General features: G+C 46.8%; 1 protein-coding gene across 1 annotated transcript in view; it reads right to left on the bottom strand.

Moving 5' to 3' along the window:
- The window catches only part of SATB2 (SATB homeobox 2), a 111340-nt gene that overhangs the window by 58896 nt on the left and 37431 nt on the right, over positions 1 to 15013 (bottom strand). Inside the window, exons 4-5 of the mRNA XM_082055962.1 lie at positions 3434 to 3560; positions 1477 to 1600 (exon numbers count right to left, since the gene is read on the bottom strand). Coding sequence (XP_081912088.1) covers positions 1477 to 1600; positions 3434 to 3560 — 251 coding nt within the window. The remainder of the gene's footprint in view (positions 1 to 1476; positions 1601 to 3433; positions 3561 to 15013) is intronic.

The following is a 15013-nucleotide window of genomic DNA, read 5'->3' as shown; positions in this document are numbered from 1 at the left end:
GCAATCAGAAGCCCCTATGGGCTGCCAGGGAGCTGGGGGGAGCGGTGGAGTGGGAGCTCCTGCCCCGGCCTCTGCTCTCCAGGCACCGCACACACATTAATAACCAGCAGCATTTATTTACTCCGCACTCAGGCTCCTAAGAGACCACTCTGCAATTTGCTGCTGCCAATAATATATTAACCACAAGGGGGTTGTAATGACATTTCACATTTGGCACGATATTTTTTTTAAAACTGATTTGGGAGAAGGAATTGTATTAGAGGCGTATTCAGATGATGGTAACAGACAGCTCCTGTACAACCTTCCATCGTATCTTTTGCATTTTGTGAGCCAAAACAAAAGAGACTGCAAGGTTTTATGGCAATAACAACACTACTATGGCACGCTGCATTCTTGCAGTCCCAGTTCAAGGGTTAGTCGCTACTCAAGGTCACTTACACCTGTGCTTAAAACTAAGCAAGCTCAGTTTTCTACAGAATGATCTCCTTTTTGGCTCTGTCCACTAAATAAATACTCAGGCATGGATTTTCACTGCCATCAGTAATTCTGTAAATGTATTTCAGACTAAGGCTCCAGAAGTAGTAAACCAAGTGCAGCATTTCCACCTGGTAGACTTTGAAACTGAAGGGGGAGGAAGAAGGCCCAGACAAGAAATGGATTCTGCCTCGGAAATGATGCATAGTTTAGTTATCCTGGATACTGGAGAAACCTGGGCAGAGACAACCATATGCTGCAATCATCATTAGGTGACCAGATTCCACAGATAATTCTATTTAAAGAAATTACACTTAAACCGCGTGAAAAGAAAACTACTTGTGTATTCGAGGCACTTGTGCTCTGTGCACACCCAGCACCACTGCTGCTCCTGTAGTCAATAAGGCAAGTCCCGCGGCTTTTTTATGAATCTCTTGTTTCGACAATCCGAGGTACAAATAGAACTCACGATAACTTGTATCTTAACGTGACTTCACTGCCGTTTATAAAGTAGTTGTGGAGAATGAGACTGAGTTCTTTTTTTAACACAATTACATATGTATTGTTTGTTGCTGTTTCCTAGAAATTGGGGCACAACTGTTAAAACAGCATAGTTTTTATCACAGGTAGAGGATGATGAGAGCTACATGTGGATTAGTAGGGGAGCCAGACCTCTGCCAGCAGGAAGAGGCAACTCACATCTTGCATTGGAGCATCATTAGTCTTATTGCAAAAGGTTCAGATAAAGCTCTAAATGAAGAATTTACATCTCTGAACAGCAGGACAAAAATCAACCAATTCAATCCTAATTTCTATCTGGCAACCAAGAAAACATGGTATAAAGATACTCTTTTTCATGCCAATTAGAATTTCTCCTTTCTAAAGAAAACAAGAAATTGATTTGGTATTTATGGGATTGTCTGGTCTAAGCCCTTTACGGAACAAATCTGAGCTTTAGATCTTGCAAAGCTGGCTCTCCCTGAGCCGGTTCCGAACACTGACCTGTGAGAGAGGGCATTCTTTGGCTAGCGTGCTCTGATTCATCTCTTTGAGCAGCTCCTTTAAGGCATTGCGAACTGTGGCGTGGTTCCACTGCTCTGCTGGCAAGTCTTCCAACTTGGAACAGCTGTTAAAAACAGAAAGCAGGTAGAATCATCACCCTCACGGACGTTACTCTTTGCGGACAAGTGCTACAGACCTTCGAGCAGCAGCACAAAGTTGGAGTTCCCTGCCCAGCCAGCCCGCCGAGGTGTTTGTGCCCTGCCCACCAAGCCTGGCTCCCAGAAGATGTGCAGTTTAACTAAAAGGATGACAGCACACGGCAGGAATAGCAGCTAATCCTACACTGATATTAAATGTGCGCACAACCATTCCCTCTGGGGCCTGCGCTGCGCAAAGCAAGGCCCAGAGAGCGCTGGATAAAGCCATCCTCTCCAGACAGAAAGACACTCCTGCTGGGATGGAAAAACAAACAGATACGCCACACTGTCACGAACAAAATCACTCCACAGAAAGGGCCTGCGTTGTGTGGAGGGAAGGCTTGGAGCTGGGAGTCTGTTAGTTTTATTTTATCCCACTTCTTACACTGCCCTCATCGCTGAGGTATCCGGGAGCCTTTCAGGAACCCACGAAGCCACATGGCCAACATCTGTCCCATGTTGTTCATTCTCACTTTCCTTCTAAAGAGCTGCATATGTAGTGAAGCTTTTGTCTTGGTGTGACTTGCGCCTCTGTTCATTTAACAAGCTGATGGGCTGTGTACATGGGGACAGACCCCAGAGCACATCACAAAGTTGGGAGAACCCTGCCATTGAAACTGAGAAACATAATGCACGCTCTCCAACCAGCCCCTGCGATGGTTCTGCCTTCTGCCTCTAAGCCCGGCTTTACCCTCAGAGTTGAAAGTTCAGCCGCGCTCGAGGAGTTCAAGTAGTCAATGACCATCTTTATCTCAATCTTTATCTCAAAGTCAGGGGCTATCTTTCATTTACATGGCACCCAAGCATTCGAGTACTTTGAAGATAAAGAATGAGACCTTGATCTGGGGTTGACAGCCTCTAGCAACAGTATGTGAGGAGAGGCTGGATGGACTCGTGGCAGCTCATCCTGCTGAGGAGATGAGTGACTGCACTCCAGTTTTAGAGTGGCTACGGGCTCTAGATGCTCTTCTGCAACTATGTACTCTAGCTGAGAAATTACAACGGTACATAAACCCCAGGAAACGCCGGTTAGTGGGAACTGAAAACCCTGAGCCCCACCAGAGATGTAACAGGAAAGAAATGCTGCTTTTTGGGACGTGAATGTCAATAGGGCACCAGCTCCAAACCAAACGGAGCGGTTGGAGGGTATGTACCTGCTGCCAAAGGACACAGACACACGTCCCCACCATCTTCACTGAAAGGGAGAGAAAAAGCGGGTGTTGGGGAAGGGAGGGCTAGTAAAAACGTCAGGAGCTCTTGTGTTCTAATCAGGGAAGGAAAATACACTCCAATGTCAAATAGAGCTGCAGCCACACATCCCTGTCTCGTCTTCTTGCCTTTGCACTGGGAAGACCACTGGCGAGAAAAGGAAAGGCAACAAGCTCCCTTCTCCCCAGCTGGCAGAAGAAGACCCCAATTCTTACAATGCAGCCCCTGGGAAAAGGCAAGGTCTGTATCTTTTTGAAACAAGAAGGCCTCAGGAATCAATGAAATTAGGGATTGTGGAAAGGTCTGCCTTCAAAGGCCCCAGATCTTTACTGACTGAGCTTCTGCCCCTTCCTTCTCTGCTACCATATTGCTACTGCAGAAAACACAAAACCATTTGGAACATGCAGCAAAAATCAGCCTTCTCTTCATTTTTCTTTTCACGAAAAGACCAGATATTAATGAAGCCAGGATGTGCTAATCTCTGTAGTAATGCTGTAATCGACGGAGCAGCTCCGAGACCAGAGAAAAGACAGATGTTCAGAAACACCCACCTTTGTAATTGGATTTTCAATGTCACAACATGATAGACATCTTGTAGCATGTCGGCTACTGTCGCATCTGGTGCATCAGTCACATAACTGAGAGGGAGGGGATTCCACCTCCCAAGCTTGATTATTCCTGAAAAGACAACAAAAAAAAAATCGTACTTTATATTTTACCAGCCATTTATTAAACCCTTTGATAAGCTTGTTTGTTCCTGAGACCCAATTTATTGCAGTCTCGCTCAAAAAGATGTGTTGTACAGACTCCTGAGGAAAACAATGAGGAAGAGCAGGAATAGATTTCAAATTCTTAGCAGAGAGTCGCTGACATGTTCCTGGCGCCTAAATCACTTCAAGGAAGCACAGGAGGCTTCCTCCCTCCACAGCTTTCATCATCCCACTAAAGCCTAGTTCTCCGAGTTAGAACAAGCTTTAAATACTCCATAGGCCAAATTTTGCAGGCTGCAAAGCCCTCCAATAAGTGAATGCACAGGGAAATTGCTACGTGTGGGATTTCAGCGCATGGTTCCTGTCTGAGCGCAGCAGGGCTCCCTGCGTGATGGACAGCACTGACATCCACACCGCGCTATGAGTTCGCTCCCAGCTACAAGTGGCGCTATGCAGACAGTTGCTTTGCTTTGCAAAAAAAAACCGGCTGCAAGCTGCTGACCGCAGATCCAAAATAGCATTTTGGGGGCGGGGAAGAACGCTGCAAGTTCTATTTCTACGTCTGTTCATTCTTTAATAGGGATCACCACCTCTTCTGGATGAGCTTGTCCCAAAGCCAGGAAGCTTGGCTGCGGAGCCGTTTGGTGCAGAGGTATTCTTTGTGTTCAGACAATTGCAGAGGGGCCACCCGCACCAAACCCAATGACTGACACCCAGGAACGACTTCCAGGAAGGCGCCAAACAAAGAAAAGCCACAGTGGCATCTTACACGAGAGCAAATCCCTTCAGCACTCCAGCAACTGCTTTTATTCCCCCAACCATGACCACGAAATAAGTCCCACCTCTGAAACAGGGAAACAAAGCTTCTTGCACAGGGACAATGACAGACCACGAGCCCATTGGAACATATTTTCCCCATTCCTACACAGGTTGAGGAGGAAATAGTCCAACTCCTTTTGGAAATGTTTGCATTTACCACTGACACGCTGCCTTGCAAGGTGTTGTATCACCACATATGGAAAGCAACTCAAAGTGACCCAAAATGTCACTGGAAGACGCCGGTACAGACAGGACGGTATTTCAAGAGCTTTTGCAAGGGGAGATGTTGTCCAAATGACACAAAAAGTTGCTTGATATCCAACGCTTGGAAATGGGGCATAAACAGAACAAAAACATTTAAATGATGCACTGTTTCAGTATTAAGATTGAACAATCTGGTGCTGAATATGCTGCAGTATAAATAGTGCCTGGACTGGGCTCCAGTAACACACAGCGCTCGTTCACAGCGCCGTATGGCTCCAGCGCCGGCTCCTCGAGTCACATTCCCCTTGCCAAGAAAAGCTGTTTTTCTTAAGGGGATAGTTTACTTCATGTTATCTCTGGTGACAACAAGAAATGCATATAGTACAGCATATATTAGTCATGAAATGAGCATCAAGGGTCCACTGAGTGAAATACATGCTGGGAAAACACAGTTTAGCTGCTGACTTCCTTCACCCCCTTCTGCTATGTAATAATTTAAAGCAAAATCACCTAAAAATCCAGAAATCTATACCAGCTTCACAGAACACTTGGCTTCCTATGTTTAACCACGCCAAGTTTTCGTGTAATTGAAAAAATAAGCATCATATGTGCCCCATAAGTCACATCTAAATTGGTAATATTTTACAAGAGAGTGTATTTTTCATTCGCTCTGAGAACAAACCATCTGCAACACGGGACCTGGCAGCGCTGCCCGGAGACAAACAGACCGCGGGGTCACCGAAGGCACCAAAGGTGTCCCAAACTCAAAAAGATCAGGAGAGGAAAACCACAGCGTGCCCTGGGAAATACCGTGCAAATCGCTTTGCAGGAAACGTCTGCTACTGCGGGAAGTCAGGTGGATTTTGGAGTGTTTTATTTAATCCTCCTCTACAAGCGGCGAAGAAATTGTTTTGGCTGGATTTAGACAAACACAGGTGTTACGGTGATGCTGGGTGCCTCTGCACGTTAACACCTGCTGTGGGTTCTCTACTCTAAGTTACAGCACTGCTGACGTACGCTGTTTTTTCAGCCGGTGTGATATTATAGAATCCCAGAATGTCAGGGGTTGGAAGGGCCCTGGAAAGCTCATCCAGTGCAATCCCCCCATGGAGCAGGAACACCCAGATGAGGTTACACAGGAAGGTGTCCAGGTGGGTTGGAATGTCTGCAGAGAAGGAGACTCCACAACCCCCCTGGGCAGCCTGGGCCAGGCTCTGCCACCCTCACCAGGAACAAGTTTCTTCTCAGATTTAAGTGGAACCTCTTGTGTTCCAGTTTGCACCCATTGCCCCTTGTCCCATCACTGGCTGTCACCCAGAAGAGCCTGGCTCCATCCTCCTGACACTCCCCCTTTCCATATTGATCCCCAGGAATGAGTCCCCCCTCAGTCTCCTCTTGTCCAGCTCCAGAGCCCCAGCTCCCTCAGCCTTTCCTCACACGGGAGATGCTCCACTCCCTTCAGCATCTTGGTGGCTGCGCTGGACTCTCTCCAGCAGTTCCCTGTCCTGCTGGAACTGAGGGGCCACAACTGGACACAAGATTCCAGGTGTGGTCTCCCCAGGGCAGAGCAGAGGGGCAGGAGAACCTCTCTGACCTACTGACCACCCCCTTCTAACCCCCCCCAGGTCCCATTGGCTTCCTGGCCACAAGGGCCCAGTGCTGGCTCATGGTCACCCTGCTGTCCCCAGGACCCCCAGGTCCCTTTCCCCTACACTGCTCTCTAATAGGTCATTCCCCAACTTACACTGGAACCTGGGGTTGTTCCTGCCCAGATGACAGACTCTACACTGGCCCTTAATTACGTGTGATTATTTTTTGTTTTGTTCCAGAGCGCATTAGGCTGGTCCAAAGGACAGCGAGAAACTGTGATTTCCATCAGCCCCTCCGCAGACTCCCCGGAGGGCTCATTTCATGGCACTGACACCGTACTTGCTGCACTAGGGAAGACACCGCTGACTTGTTGAGCAAACGTATTCTCCGCACATCCCTGAATGATGAGCGGATTGAAATTTTTCCCCCCACAAACGTCCTTCTCATCCAGGGCTGGGTGTCCCTGGTGTAAGAGCAAGGCCAAGATGAGAGCAGCCTGGTAGCAACGACTCACTTCCACAGCCACGTGTTTTACTGTCCCTCTCATTGACTCCAAAGGATGCAGCTCAGGACTTTAAAGAATCACTGAACGAGTTTTTATCCACCACAACCAAGACTTAGGAGTGGGGAGAGGAACGAGCAAAGGTCACTGCATTATTAATGAATATACAACTGCTTCAAGAACGTCACTCCGTCAGCTCCAGAGCCTCTCAAAACGACGTGTGGACAACGTGAAGCAGATGAGACCACTCAGGAAATCCAAGAGCATGTCTTTCAGGAATTCACACAACTCTTCTGTTAACAAGTCTGGTTCTGCTTCCTGTGTCAATGATCCTCTGGGACTCTTCTCCTGTGAGAGTTTTCTGAAGGGGAACTTCAAGAGAATGGAAAGCTTGCAGACACTCCAGCAACGGCTGCACACTAGAGCAGCTCTCGAGAACTCACCTAGAAACGGCTCAGTGAAGCCCAGGGCCAGTTAGGCAACTAAAGACAAGGAACAGACCAAACAGTTTTCCCAAAATAATTTTTTTCCAGATGTATTTTAGAAGAGATTTTTCCCTCCAAGCTGGCTGTTGGTTCTTGAATGGCATGTCCTTCTCCAGACAGGCCTTTTATTAAGTTTAAGCTCCAGCTTCATCCAAATGCAGACAGGGACAAAAGACAGAGTAACCTAGCTTTAAATGTGCATAACTCCCTTTACCCACCAGAATGCCAAACCACAAGTTTTGCCAAAGCAAACTGCTGTGAGCTTGAGTATCAGGTTCATATATAACAACCACGGCAATTTACTGCTGTTGTTCCATGGAGGCCAACGACCTGTCACCCCACCAGAGCGCCTTCAATGTGGTTTCATTTAAATGCAGCTCCTTTGGAGGAGAAAGTGATAACAAAGAAGAACAATATGTCAAAGAGAAGGCTTGACCACCTCTACCATAGCTGGCCTCTGTATCTAGCAGAACTTGTCACAGGGTCTGTCGTCTGAAAGTGATGCAGCCAAAGCACAGGGATCATTCCTGGCACCTCATCCTAGCAAGATGTGAACTGAACAAATGCAAGGTTGGGGCTAAAGCAGAATTAACATGGAATCACAGAATAGTGTGGGTTGAAGGACCTTCCCAGCTCCCCCAGTGCCCCCCCTACCATGACAGGGACATCTTCACCAGCTCAGGGTGCTCAGAGCCCCGTCCAGCCTGGCCTGGGGTGTCTCCAGGGATGGTTCAGCCACCACCTCTCTGGGTACCTGGGCCAGGCTCTCACCACCCTCAGGGCAACAATTCCTTCCTCATGTCCAGCCTGAATCTCCCTCCTTTAGTTTAAACCATCACCCGTTGTCCTATCGCAACAGGCCCTGCTAAAGTCTGCCCCCATCTTTCTTATTGGCCCCTTTTCAGTATGGATTAGCGTTGCCACCCAAACACTTTTGATTCCTTTTACAACTCCAGGCAGAGACCTCAACAGAACCCCCAATACACCCTCACTTCCGAGCCATTTATCCACTGCCACGACGGACACGGCCCCTGTGAGACGGGTGAACTCTTGTGACGCTGGTTGCATCTGTTTATCCCCTTCAGAGGCGTCCTGCCCTGACGCTGTAACATGTAATTTTCCTTTGTTCAGCCCTACTCTGTTACAGAAATTAAAACCTGCCTGTCCCATGTAATAAGTACATAGAATTATTTATCCATAAATTGGTTTGCAGGAAATCGCCACCCTGCAGTCCGTAATAACTCAGCCTGCCTTTTCTAACCTGTGCTCTGGCTATGGTGTATCATCAAACTGTAAAAACATCAAGGCATAATTTGTAGTTATTAGTGTTAATCCAGCAAAGGGAATGACTTTTCAAGCAGAAAGGAGGGAAAAAAAGTAATGAGAGCAATTAAAAAGAAAAAAAAGCCTGATTATATTAATTTTGTATTATATTATTGAGCTGCCCTTTCTAGCTCTTATGGTAATTTACAAAAACATTATACTGCCTTTGCCTATCATTCTAAGGGTGCCCATATTATTCTATTGAATTTCAACCATGATACTTTGGGGTAATAGATGGGAAAAATAATCAGCGTAATCCTCCCCTGTGCTTCTAAAGCGCCTTGCACCAGAGGATCCCAAAGCACTTTAAAAACATTCATTAATTAAGCTTCGTAACATCCCTGTGAGGTAGACTGCTTTACAACAATCTGCATATCGCTGATTCGGTGACGGAAAGCACAGAGTAAACATAATCCCGGGTTTGTGCCAATACAAAAGAATTCCCCCTCCCTCCTTATTTCAGCCCACAATAAATAATCCAAACACCCCACCCCAGCTCGAGGGCTCCACACACAGACTGCACATCACCATAATTACATATGATATTTATATGATTCTATATTAAAATGTTTAGAGAAACATGGATGTGGCTGTGAATAGAAAGACTGCTACATTACAAGGTTGATTTGCTGACCTTCAGACTGATGAACGTCGCTTTGATGTACGAAACTTGGTCCGAGTTCTTAATTTTTCGCATGCTAGTGCAGCCCATTACTTTACTCCAGCACGACTGTTCTTGAGTATTTGACTTCAATAACACACACCAAACAGTTTGATGCCTTGTAATTCTACATATCAGGTTTACATTTTACTGGAAGAAGATTGTGCCTCATGTAACAGATGCTGCTTCACATTTGGGAAACATTATGGGAGGACCCTGACTTTTATTAGATTAATTTAATATAGGCACTAAGTTACTAGACTAAATTAATAAAGATCTTCTTAAAAAAAAATAATAATGGGTGGGGGGCAGAGAGAGAAAGAGAGAACAGAATGAACCCACAAATTCAATAACATTTTCTGAGGCTTGTTATTTGGGAAGTCTTTATTTAATTTTCCAACCCGCTATTCTGTTTGAAAAAACAGCCAATAATTGCTAAGAAAAAAAAAAAGGGTTAATGTTATTTACTTCAGGGGGTTATTTTTAAAACTGTTACATGATAGAACATGAATACCACAAACAAATAGAAGGGTGAGGAAGCACCAGAGGTACAAAATGCTTTTTAGATTTTTCTGTATTACTTTTAAACCTACTACCTCTATTGAGCCCTGCACAACATCTCCCTTTCGGCACTTCTGGGATGAACCTGCACTTACCCTGGACAACAAGAAGAAGCACATGAATAAAGGGAGAGAAATCCTCTTTTTCTTCCATCTGAGAAGGAGAACCACTCCTCAGCACCATTTCCATGGCACCACAATGAAGTATTTTCAGTCCTGCAAACTCATGGTGGAAAGGCTACTGCATATTGAGCGTATGAAGCGGCAATTAGCAGTTGCCCTTCCTAACTCTGTCGGCTCAGCTTTACCTCTCCTGAGAGGCACCATCACTCCACCGCTGCTTTTCTCGGTAGTATTATACGAGATAGATATACTTAAACATGAGAAGAAACTTCTTCTCAGTAAGGGTGACAGAACACTCAACAGGCTGCCCAGGGAGGCTGTGGAGTCTCCTTCTGTGCAGACATTCCAACCCGCCTGGACACCTTCCTGTGTAACCTCATCTGGGTGTTCCTGCTCCATGGGGGGATTGCACTGGATGAGCTTTCCAGGTCCCTTCCAACCCCCACATTCTGGGATCCTGTGATTCTGTAATTCTCTGATATTATGATCCTATGATTCCTCAGTAGCCCCAGTGCCTGGAGCGTTGCAGCACCCGCTCCTTCACCAACGTCGTCCCCACACAAAGCCCCACGCAGGGTAGTCTCCCCATTTTTCCATGAAATCCCTGTCTTTTGGGCAACCTCCCCAGCTCAGCCCTGCAAGGGGAGCTCGCTGAGGAGCACGGGCTGGTGTCTCCTCCCAGACACCCTTTGAAATCCAGACCTGAGTGTCACAGCTCAGCCTGTCCCTGACCAAAATGCTTCCTTGGCTGCTCGTGGATCTGGAGACGCCGCAGATGAGTAAAAGGAGCAGAACTTGCCTCCCAAGCGCCTCTGTCAGTTCCCTGCCAGTCTAACGCCACCAAGCAACCTGAGCTGGTGAAGATGTCCCTGCTCATAGCAGGGGTGGCACTGGGGAGCTGAGAAGGTCCCTTCAACCCAAACCATCCTGTGATTCCATGACACAAGTGCCCCATGACACCTCCAGCAAGGAGAACAAGACACCTGGGCCCACAGCCTTTGGTCCCCACCTTCCAGAAGCCTTTCTGGGGTTTTATATTGTGGTGTTTTCAAGTGGAGAAGAGAGGCGGAAGACGTTTTCCCTCTTTGAGGAAAAACCTGATGCCAGTGCCCCCAACTCCCTGTATTCCCCCAGTTTCAATGCTGGCCTATAAGCTTCCCAGGGAAAGACAGCCCACTGAGCAGGAAAAAAGCACCATAACGTGGCACTGCAACTGAATACATAAAACAGATTTTAAAGGTTACAAAAGAGCAGCGCTAATAGGACATTGTAGAGGCTAATAGGCTTAGAATTAAGCCTACGGACATTGTTTGGCCTTGTATGACGCTGAATATGCTGCCTACTCACAGAAAGGCAGAAAGCCTGGCTGGGGCTGCAGACACACAGTGGCCAACGGGCTTTGTGTGGAGTCAGCTGCAAGGAGATCTGAAAATTCATGGGTCTCGAGTCCAAATCAAAACGCGGACACGCTGCATGCTGTGCTGCACAAACCGAGCCCTGCACCGAACGCATGTTCGCATCTTGGCCTACGGAGTTTTAACAACTTAATCTCTTCAGTTTAAGATTTGCGTCTTTCGGGGTTTTCCTTACGCTGTATAAAGACCAGCAGAACGTTTCTTTTGCGCTAAATTACTACTTTTGCCTTGCCTTCTGTCTTTTCTTTCCTCCCACCAGACATTCAGTTCTTGACTTCCATGGACAAAAAGAAACCAACAAAAAGCCAACATGAACAACTGAAGAATAGTAGGATGCTAATTCCACCTGAATGCAATAGGTGAGATCCAGCTGCTGTTACCTCTGCAATTGGACTCGGAACCTTTTGCTCTCTGCAGCTGTGTTACTGTAAGAGCATTTTCAGATCTGTACAACAGCAAACTATGTCTGTAGGCTTGATCCTTGTAGACTTCATGACGTTCAGGTAAGAACTAGATCCACCGTGAAGCAGTGAACCAAGGGGGTAAGACTTGTATTAGAGCATTTTTATATCAAAAAATCACAAGGAAGGAAGATTATCCATATGTAAATGTGCGCACATGTATATATTTAATAATATGCAATAGCGCAAAGACTCAGGGTTTGTTGAGGGCTCAGGTCTCCCTCATCGCTCACACACGGGTGAAAGGCAAAGGATCAAGCCTTACCCTTCTCTTCCCAATTGATCTGCTGGAGACAGACGGAGAATAGGATCTTTAAGGTTGAAATATTTGTTCTCAAAATACATTTTAATAAACTTTGACCCTAATATGAGCAGCGTGGTAAACTCAGATAGATTCAATTAAATCCAACGCAAATTTTTCCTTCGCTGACACTCCTTTCAGCTGACGACCCTGATTCTCGAGTTCCCTCTTTTCTGCCAAGGAAGAGCAAAACAATTCTGCATTTCCAACAAGTCTAAATAAAGCTTTGCTGGTTCCTGAACTATGCTACATTTCCTATCAACAGAAAACAAAGGAGAAAGAAAACAGCCTGCAGTTCACCACTAGAGGAGATGACTAAGAGCAGCAGGAACTGCTACCAGACTCAGAAAAAACACTTTTCCCGTGTACTGCTGATGAGCCCACATGATGCTGAGATGAACCCAGATTTGTTTTCTTAGCCTACATCTTCCTAGAACTGAACCTCTTTCCTTATAAAGCCACCAGATCCTTTTTGGGATCCTGCTAGCATCTTCATCTTCACGTGTCCTGGTTTTGTTAAAAACAAGTTTCTCTTTTAGTGAATTTGCCTGTCAGCTAAAGCTTCATATCAGCTGCATTTTCCTGGAGAACCAGATACATGTTTTGGTAAACAGAGCAATGGAATGTGAAGTTATTGATAAGCATGGATGGACATCTTGTGAGAGGGGCAACGAGAAACTGGTGACCAAAAACTGACCAACTGAGCATAACATCCCATTCACGTGAATACTTCATATAAAAGTGGGAGATCACGAGGATCTCGTCCCTTTTCCTTAGGGCTGACATTAGGAGAGGACCTTGCGAGTCGTCCCTGCGAACTGAGGCCAGTGACAGACTGAATCCAGCTCCGGTTGGCTGCAGAGTCCAGTCCAGGACTTCGGGTGCCGGCTCTGCAGTTGCTGAGACTTTCAAGATTGGTTTTGTATAGTTTGTATTATTTTCTCTATTCTTATTAGTAGCATTAGTAAAACATGTTTCATTCTTCCAACTCTCTTCTCTCTGTCCTTCTGTCCCTCCCGACCGCCTGTGCTGAGTGGGAAGGGGGGAGAGGGAGGGACTGAAGGGAGAAGATGTTGTTAACAATACATCTGCCAGGGTTTTATTGTCAACCCGCAATCAAAACCCTCGACATCACGTTAGTCAGTTTGCGAACAAAAGACTGAAAGAACTATGTTAATTTGCACATAGCAAAGACTGGGAAGAGTTATTCACCTTTTGGATCTGGAGGTTTGCAGCACACGCTTGTCCTGCTTTGAAGGATTTCCAGAAGTTTACAGTGTCTTTATGTAGCAGCTACAAGTTTGGTATAACTGCAGGAGAGCTGCGGAGTTGCTATGAAGAAAACTGTTCAAATGCAAAGAGCTAAAAATCCCCTACATTGGTATTTCAAGAAAAAAGGGAGGAAAGGCTGTAATTCCGAATTATCTCCCCAAACCCCAGGTGTCTTTGGGCTTCCACATGAGAGTAAGCAGGAAGAGACCAACAGCTCTGGGGAATATTGTTAAATAAAGATCCAGTGGGATGATGCCTTCTTCAGGACATGGTACCAACGCTGGAAAACCTCTGGAACCTACCAAAGATGCATTTTACCATCAGGTACGTCCTACACTGCGCTCTGTACCACAAATGCACAGCAACTGACCGAGGATTTCAACTAAGAACGTCATAGCGAAGGAGATAATAAGATATAAGTAACATTACTGCCCAAAGCTGTGGACACAGCGTGCACACACAGAACAACCCTCTGATAATCCAGCGAAGAATCCGGAGCGAACCTCAATGCCCAGGGAGCACCAAGGCAGCGCAAAGAGGCGGCTTTGGGAGGCTCAGCGTTTGCATAATCTCCCTGATTTCAAAGGTCACCCCAGAGGAAAAGCCTTAATCTGAATTCTGCCGACACACTCATTCCCCACAGGCAATAACCATCCCCTCCTCTTGGCGCCCGCTCGGGTGGTGGGATGTGGGTTGCACCGTGGGTATCGGCATCTTAAACAAAGTCTGGTATACTCCCCCAAAGCCTGTTGTTCATTTGGAGACATGGAGTATTATTGCTTATTCTGTACTGCAAGTCTTAAGACTGGTACAAAATGCAAAGAAATAAAGATTTTGAGGAAGTAGAAACTTTATTCCCAAAGAATTATCCCCAAAGTCTGAGATGCCTAAAATACTAAAATAATCACAGAATCCCAGAATGTCAGGGGTTGGAAGGGACCTGGAAAGCTCATCCAGTGCAATCCCCCCATGGAGCAGGAACACCCAGATGAGGTTACACAGGAAGGTGTCCAGGCGGGTTGGAATGTCTGCAGAGAAGGAGACTCCACAACCTCCCTGGGCAGCCTGGGCCAGGCTCTGGTACCCTCACCATGAAGAAGTTTCTTCTCATCTTTAAGCGGAACCTCCTGTGTTCCAGTTTGAACCCATTGCCCCTTGTCCTGTCACTGGTTGTCACCAGAAGAGCCTGGCTCCATCCTCCTGACACTCCCCCTTTCCATATTGATCCCCAGGAATGAGTGCCCCCTCAGTCTCCTCTTGTCCAGCTCCAGAGCCCCAGCTCCCTCAGCCTTTCCTCACACGGGAGATGCTCCACTCCCTCCAGCATCTTGGTGGCTGCGCTGGACTCTCTCCAGCAGTTCCCTGTCCTGCTGGAACTGAGGGGCCACAACTGGACACAAGATTCCAGGTGTGGTCTCCCCAGGGCAGAGCAGAGGGGCAGGAGAACCTCTCTGACCTACTGACCACCCCCTTCTAACCCACCCCAGGTACCATTGGCTTCCTGGCCACAAGGGCCCAGTGCTGGCTCATGGTCACCCTGCTGTCCACCAGGTCCCAGACTGAATTCAGACTTCAAAACCATTTGAAATTTCTTACTTTTCCAATCTCACGAGAGACAGGGACACTTGCCAGGCTGGTGGGGCAGAGCAGACTCTGGAGAGCGCAGAACCCTCCACCAACATTGGCCCTGGTCACAAAACTGCCT

Source organism: Streptopelia decaocto (genome assembly GCF_964273445.1).
Source record: "Streptopelia decaocto genome assembly, chromosome: 6".
NCBI lineage: Eukaryota > Metazoa > Chordata > Aves > Columbiformes > Columbidae > Streptopelia > Streptopelia decaocto.
The sequence above is the reverse complement of the archived record's forward strand: the minus strand, read 5'-3'. Positions and strand labels throughout refer to the sequence as shown.